The sequence below is a fragment of the Anguilla anguilla genome, chromosome 4, assembly GCF_013347855.1.
Source record: "Anguilla anguilla isolate fAngAng1 chromosome 4, fAngAng1.pri, whole genome shotgun sequence".
NCBI classification, from domain to species: Eukaryota; Metazoa; Chordata; class Actinopteri; order Anguilliformes; family Anguillidae; genus Anguilla; species Anguilla anguilla.
In genome coordinates this window covers 67,696,877-67,704,443 of record NC_049204.1, presented here as the reverse complement: position 1 = coordinate 67,704,443, position 7,567 = coordinate 67,696,877, and the positions used below count along the sequence as shown (strand labels likewise).

Here is a 7,567-nt window from a genome sequence, read left to right as displayed (position 1 = left end):
AGTGTGTTCAGTAGGGTAGCTGAGCAGTGTGATCATGAGTGTGTTCAGTAGGGTAGCTGAGCAGTGTGATCATGAGTGTGTTCAGTAGGGTAGCTGAGCAGTGTGATCATGAGTGTGTTCAGTAAGGTAGCTGAGCAGTGTGATCATGAGTGTGTTCAGTAGGGTAGCTGATCTCTGTGATAATGTGTTCAGTAGGGTAGCTGAGCAGTGTTCATGTGCATGGCCCACCTCCTGGGTAGAGCTGTCATACAGAGGAGAGCAGCGTCCTGATTGGTTCAGAGTGACTGACTTTTAACCAATCAATGGCAGCTGTGTTTATTATGGGGATCATGAGCCCCACTGCCTGTTTTTAGAGTTTACGGCAGGGCAGCCCACCCTGAGATCCACCCTCCTGTGGGTTTTGACTCCAACGCTAATCTGGAACACCTGATTCTGCTAATTAGCAGCTCAACAGTACCTGTAGCTGTCGGTGCACTTTGGTGTGCTTTGTCAGGTCTGGAGTGAAAACCTACAGCATAGTAGATCTCCAGCAGCAGGGCTGTGTAGCCCTGGTTTAGGTAAATTAGTACATGGGCATTAGTACGTGTGCATTTGTTGGATATTTCTATAAACTGCAGTTTTCGGTTTTTGTTGGTGAAATGGGTGGAGGAAAGTTTGAGGTCAGCACAACATGGAGGAAGATAGGTGGAACTGTAGGGTTGACTGCTCTGCAATGCACTATGGAGACCCCTGCTGGTGAAAGTGAGCAGTGCAATACCGGTCAGAATTAGGGGCCAAACAGGCGAAAAATCCCCCAAAATTCCAAACCAGTCCTTACTGTGGGAGCTGGTGTGTGTGGTGAAGTGCAGAGATTTGATCCCCCCCCCACCCCCAGGTAAACGACATTGACATCAGTAACGTGCCCGCCCCCCCGTGCCCCCCCCCCCCCGTGCCCCCCCAGGTAAACGGCATTGACATCAGTAACGTGCCCCCCCCCCGTGCCCCCCCCCAGGTGAACGGCATTGACATCAGTAACGTGCCCCCCCCAGGTGAACGGCATTGACATCAGTAACGTGCCCCCCCCAGGTGAACGGCATTGACATCAGTAACGTGCCCCCCCCCGCCCCCCCCCCCAGGTGAACGGCATTGACATCAGTAACGTGCCCCCCCCAGGTAAACGGCATTGACATCAGTAACGTGCCCCCCCCAGGTAAACGGCATTGACATCAGTAACGTGCCCCCCCCAGGTGAACGGCATTGACATCAGTAACGTGCCCCCCCAGGTAAACGGCATTGACATCAGTAACGTGCCCCCCCCCCCCGCCCCCCCCAGGTAAACGGCATTGACATCAGTAACGTGCCCCCCCAGGTAAACGGCATTGACATCAGTAACGTGCCCCCCCCCCCCGCCCCCCCCAGGTAAACGGCATTGACATCAGTAACGTGCCCCCCCAGGTAAACGGCATTGACATCAGTAACGTGCCCCCCCCCCCGCCCCCCCCAGGTAAACGGCATTGACATCAGTAACGTGCCCCCCCCAGGTGAACGGCATTGACATCAGTAACGTGCCCCCCCCAGGTGAACGGCATTGACATCAGTAACGTGCCGCACCGCTACGCCGTGGCGACTCTGAAGCGGGCCTGCCAGCTGCTGCGTCTGACCGTGCTTCGGGAGCAGAAGCACCGGTACCGGTCTGTGGGGCCCAGCGCGCCCCCCCCGCCCCACACCGACGCCCCCGCCCCGCGAGACGACAGCCTGCACGTGGTGCTGGCCAAGGGCTGCCCCGGCGAGCAGCTGGGCATCAAGCTGGTGCGGCGGGCGGACGAGCACGGCGTCTTCGTCTTCCACCTGCTGGACGGCGGCCTGGCGGCGCGCGACGGGCAGCTCCGCATCAACGACCGCATCCTCGCCATCAACGGCCACGACCTGCGCTACGGAGCCCCCGAGCACGCCGCGCTGCTCATACAGGTGAGCTGCTCATACAGGTGAGCCCCCGAGCACGCCGCGCTGCTCATACAGGTGAGCTGCTCATACAGGTGAGCCCCCGAGCACGCCGCGCTGCTCATACAGGTGAGCTGCTCATACAGGTGAGCCCCCGAGCACGCCGCGCTGCTCATACAGGTGAGCTGCTCATACAGGTGAGCTGCTCATACAGGTGAGCCCATTCAGCCAGTAACTGAGTAGCTAGTGGATGAAAGTACACTAATCAGATTAGCTAGCTTGTTACTTAGCAAGCACCTCACTAAATAGCTGTCTGTGACACTACGCATCTAGGATGGGTAACGAGCTTGCTAGCAACTTAGCTAGTCAGTGTGTAACCTTATTAATTGGCTAACTCATTATAATACAGTTTTAAGTTGTTGGCATTAGCAATGGAATTTGCCACAAGGTTTGTAGACAAGTAACTAAGCTTACACCAAAATGTAGAAACATCCCACTGAAATCCTGTGAGCAGAATTGTTTTTAAACATTCTACAGATGTACATGATTAACTCTAACAGTGCAAGCAGGACTAAATTAGGCAGACGTCCAATTTTCATTCAGATCCAGGAAAGAGAATACATTTTACAGAACGTTCTAAGAATAAGTCCACATAACTCTTAGCCATACGTGCCTTGTCAAGGCTCTGCAAAAAGAAGACAGCAGCCCAGTGAAGCGTTGCCTCAGACGACTTGTTCCAGAGATCTCCAGATGAATGCTAACTCAAACCAGCTTCAGCTCACAACTGCTTTACAGCTGACAATTAGGGTCAACCAAATTATCAAACAAATCAAAACCAGCCGTTTGGGACAGTGAACAAAGGTATCAAATCCTAAAATAAACCGAATTGCTTTTGGACCCTTAACAGAGAACACACACTGGCAGTCTCTCTTCTCTGTCAGAGACTGAAAGCAGAGAGAGCGAGAGATCATGACATCATGGTTACCAAAAGAACATATTATGACACTGCTAGACACCGTGATTCACAATGACTGAGTCAGATTCACTGGGACTGAATCAGATTCACTGCGTCTGAGTCAGATTCACTGTGACTGAGACAGATTCATTGTGACTGAGACAAATTCACATGACTGAGACAGATTCACTGTGACTGAGACAGATTCACTGTGACTGAGACAGATTGTTGGCAGGTTGTGTTTCAAGTGGGGGGCAGGTTGTGGTGGAGGTAGGGGGGTGGGGCAGGTTGTGTTTGAGGTGGGGAGGCAGGTTGTGTTTGAGGTGGGGCGGCAGGTTGTGTTCGAGGTGGGGGTCAGGTTGTGTTTGAGGTGGGGGGGTGGGGCAGGTTGTGTTTGAGGTGGGGGGCGGCAGGTTGTGTTCGAGGTGAGGGGCAGATCTGATGCCAGGCTCTCTCCCCCCCCCCCCAGGCGAGTGAAGAGCGGGTGCACTTTATTGTGTCACGGCAAACACACCTGCACAATCCAGACTTCCTGCAGGAGGCGCCCTGGAGCATGGAAGGACCTCCGCCCTACTCACCTGAGGACCCGGAGACCACCCTGCTGGTGAGTCTCTCTCACACACACACTCACACACTCACACTCACACACACTCACACACACACTCACACACACTCACACACACTCACACACACACTCACACACACTCACACACACACACACACACTCACAAATACGCACACAGATACACACACACAATCACACTCACACTCACACACACACACACACACACACTCACACACACACACACTCACACACACACACACACACACTCACACACGCACACACACTCACACACACACATACACACACACTCACAAATACGCACACAGATACACACACACAATCACATACACACACACTCACACACACACACACACACTCACACACTCACACACACACACACTCACACACACACACACACACACACACACACTCACACACACACACACTCACACACACACACACACACAAACACACACACTCACACACACACACACACTCACACACACACTCACACACACTCACACACACACACACACACACTCACACACACACACACACACTCACACACACACACACACACACACTCACTCACTCCGTGTCTGTGTGTGCAGGACGCGTGTGTGAAGCCTGCCTGCTATGAGAAGACGGTGACTCTGCTGAAGGAGCAGCAGGACTCCCTGGGCATGACGGTGGCTGGCGGGATGGCCAGCCGCGGCTGGGACCTGCCCATATACGTCACCAACGTGGACCCCGAGGGGGTGGTGGGGCAGGAGGGCTCCATACGCAAAGGTGTGTGTGTGTGTGTGTGTGTGTGATGGAGAGTCTGCATGTGTGTGTGTGTGTGTGTGTGTGTGTGTGTGAGTGTGTGTGTGTATCTGTGTGCGTATCTGTGAGTGTGTGTGTGTGTGTATCTGTGAGTGTGTGTGTGTGTGTGTGTGTGTGTGTGTATCTGTGAGTGTGTGTGTGTGTGTGTGCGTGTGTATCTGTGAGTATGTGTGTGTATCTGTGTGTGTATCTGTGAGTGTGTGTGTGTGTATCTGTGTGTTAACATCCTGCTGCTTGGTGTCCATGGTAACAGGGGACATCCTGCTGAGTGTGAATGGGTTGGAGCTGACAGGTGTGACTCGGGGGGAGGCGGTAGCCAATCTGAAGAACACCTCCTCCCCCGTGGTACTGCACGTCCTGGAGATGCCCCCACCTGAGGACTACCCTGACCCCGACCCCGCCTCCAACCCCGCCTCCCCTCCCACCCTAAGCCCCGCCCCCACCGACGCCAGCTACAGCCCGCTGCCCTGCGATGACTACTCCCCTCTCTGGGTGTCATGGTTACAGCTGCCCAGGTGAGGGACCCTTCTCACCTGTCAGAAGCAGATATGAGCCCAGCCTTCAGGGACTCCAGGAACGCTGTGCTGTGCCAGGTTTCTGGTCCGAGCCGTTAGCTGGAGCATTCAGTAGCAGTTAGCAGTGCTAAGTAATGAGTCCCATGCAAAGAAGTGTTCAGTTAATTGTCTACTAGTAATTAGCCTGAGTGGAATCCAGGTATGAGCAGGCAGTGCTCATTAATTAGCATGAGCAGAGCTCAGGTAAGTCATTAGTAGTAATCATACCTTAACTGATTATGTTGGGTGTGTGCAGGATTAGACTGGACCTGCAGGGCCTTAGCATGGATCCCTGTAGAGCCAGGCATTACTGCTGATCTCAGGGTGCCAATCGGTGACTCTGATCCCCGACTGTCAATGAGCTGTGGAGAGCCAGGCATTACTGCTAATTCCAGACTGCCAATCTACTCTGGTCTCCTTATGTTTGTCATCATTTCCACCAGGCTAGATATACATACTGCAGGTAGTCTAATTGTGGATGGTGAGGTACAAGCTGTTTTAAAGGTAAAGGTTTGTAACGGTCAACCGGACACAATTTTAAAGATTGTTAATGTGGTAGTTTGTAAAGGTTGAACGTGTTTTAAAGGCTGTAATTGCTCATGAATGTTATAGAGTTGTGCCGCTGTTTGGTGCTGTTTGTCCCTTGCAGGCACCTGTACTGCTGCAAAGACATTGTGCTGCGGAGAAGCACGTCTGGTAGCCTGGGCTTCAGCATCGTCGGGGGTTACGAGGAGCTCCACTGCAACCAGTCCTTCTTCATCCGCTCCATCGTGGAGGGAACGCCAGCCTACAACGACGGCAGGATACGGTGCTCACTTTCACTCTTTACACTGTGTGTGTGAGTGAGTGAGTGAGTGAGTGAGTGAGTGAGTGAGTGAGTGAGTGAGTGTACAGGTGCATGTAATTCAGTGTGTGTATGTGTGTGTGTGAGTGTGTGTGTGTGTGTGTACAGGTGCATGTAATTCAGTGTGTGTGTGTGTGTGTGTACAGGTGCATGTAATTCAGTGTGTGTGTGTGTGTGTGCGCAGGTGTGTGTAATTCTCAGTGTGTGTGTGTGCAGGTGTGTGTAATTCTCAGTGTGTGTGTGTGCAGGTGTGTGTAATTCTCAGTGTGTGTGTGTGCGTGTGCGCAGGTGTGTGTAATTCTCAGTGTGTGTGTGTGTAGGTGTGTGTAATTCTCAGTGTGTGTGTGTGCGTGTGCGCAGGTGTGTGTAATTCTCAGTGTGTGTGTGTGCAGGTGTGTGTAATTCTCAGTGTGTGTGTGTGCGTGTGTGCGCACAGGTGTGGGGACATTCTGCTGGAGGTGAATGGAAAGAGCACTTGGGGGATGACTCACACCATGCTGGTGCGTCTGCTGAAGGAGCTGAGGGGGCGGATCACCTTGACCATCGTGTCCTGGCCAGGCAGCCTGCTATAGGCCAAGAGATTCACGTCCTGGCCAGGCAGCCTGCTATAGGCCGAGACCATCACATCCTGGCCAGGCAGCCTGCTATTGGCTGGGACCCATCACATCCTGACCAGGCAGCCTGCTATTGGCTGGAACCGGGCCAGGGGTGGGGCTATCACTCACACATGGACAACTGACACTTTGCCTGGAGTTCACAGACCACCAACCCCTCCCCCTCCCCAAGGCTTGGCTGTTTTGTGGTGATGATGTTCTGAATGGATATTGTTTTGGTTAGCCCCGCCCCTCTTGAGTTTCCTTGGAGACTGGCGCTGGGAGGAGCTCAGAAGACACACGTTGCCAATGATGTTCGTTCTGTGTTAGTGCGTTTACTAGCCTGTCTGCTGTAAATGTTGGTGTCTGAAAATCAGATTCAAGCACTTGTGTTTCTGTCTTTCTTCTGCTGTTGGAAGGGCCTTTGGACATAATATATATGTTATATTTTTATGCTTTATGTAATGTTATTTTTACGCGGTATGTATATTGATTTTTTTGTTTGCTCTGAGTGATTTTTCTCCCTGTTATGTTGAACACAGATCTGTGTCCATGTTTCTGATGCCACGGCGCAGTATTCCAATCACTTTGCAAGCAAAAAAAAAATGTTTAAAAAAAATCTAAATAAACAGAAAATAAAATTTAAAAAAATAAATAGAAGAATAAAGTTGTGTAGACGTGGAGGCCTTACGGACATTTGGAGCAGCGGGGAAATCTGACTTCCTGTGTTTGAGGCCAGGATCTGTCCACTACGGTGGACCTGTACGGGCTTGTGTGGGTCTGTGTGACAGTACTTTTGGGAAAATGCTCAATAAAGCTGTACATATGGCATGTGGCACAGCAGTGGCCTAACTCTGCAGTAACGGGGATAAATCCAGCTTAATCTCACCCTGGGGGGCTTGGGCACTACATTTCCCAGCAAGCACCACTCTTACAAGGCACACACATCTTCTTTAGAGATTCTAGCTTTAAATCAAAGACTCTATAGACTCACCAGATACTCAGGTCCTGCCTTCCTCTCATCCTCTCTGCTTATTAACTAGGGAATTTTCCAGCACTGTGTTACAGTGTAGACGGTGCATTTGTACTTGGCCATCCGCCTTAATGAATATTCATAAGATTCAAACTGGAATGCTTTGGCTTCCAAAATAGGGTGAGATAATGTAAAATGCTAAGAACACGGATCTGGGCATCAGGCCAGTCTGCAAATTCTACACTGTAAACTGGGAGTTTTGGTTCTATTGCACAAAATTTCAGCACTGCACAAAATGATTGCACAACTGTATGACCTACATTTCCTTGAAGTAGAGC

The 7,567-nt window shown here is 51.6% G+C and overlaps 1 protein-coding gene across 3 annotated transcripts in view; it reads left to right on the top strand.

Moving 5' to 3' along the window:
• Window positions 1-7,249, top strand: part of lnx1 (ligand of numb-protein X 1) — a 31,626-nt gene extending 24,377 nt beyond the window's left edge. For all 3 annotated transcript variants that reach the window (XM_035416303.1, XM_035416305.1, XM_035416306.1), the window contains 6 exons: window positions 1,558-1,947; window positions 3,345-3,479; window positions 4,052-4,229; window positions 4,519-4,780; window positions 5,469-5,627; window positions 6,100-7,249. In XM_035416303.1, coding sequence (XP_035272194.1) covers window positions 1,558-1,947; window positions 3,345-3,479; window positions 4,052-4,229; window positions 4,519-4,780; window positions 5,469-5,627; window positions 6,100-6,235 — 1,260 coding nt within the window. In that variant the 3' untranslated portion in view covers window positions 6,236-7,249. The remainder of the gene's footprint in view (window positions 1-1,557; window positions 1,948-3,344; window positions 3,480-4,051; window positions 4,230-4,518; window positions 4,781-5,468; window positions 5,628-6,099) is intronic.
• Window positions 7,250-7,567: the final 318 nt, after the last annotated feature.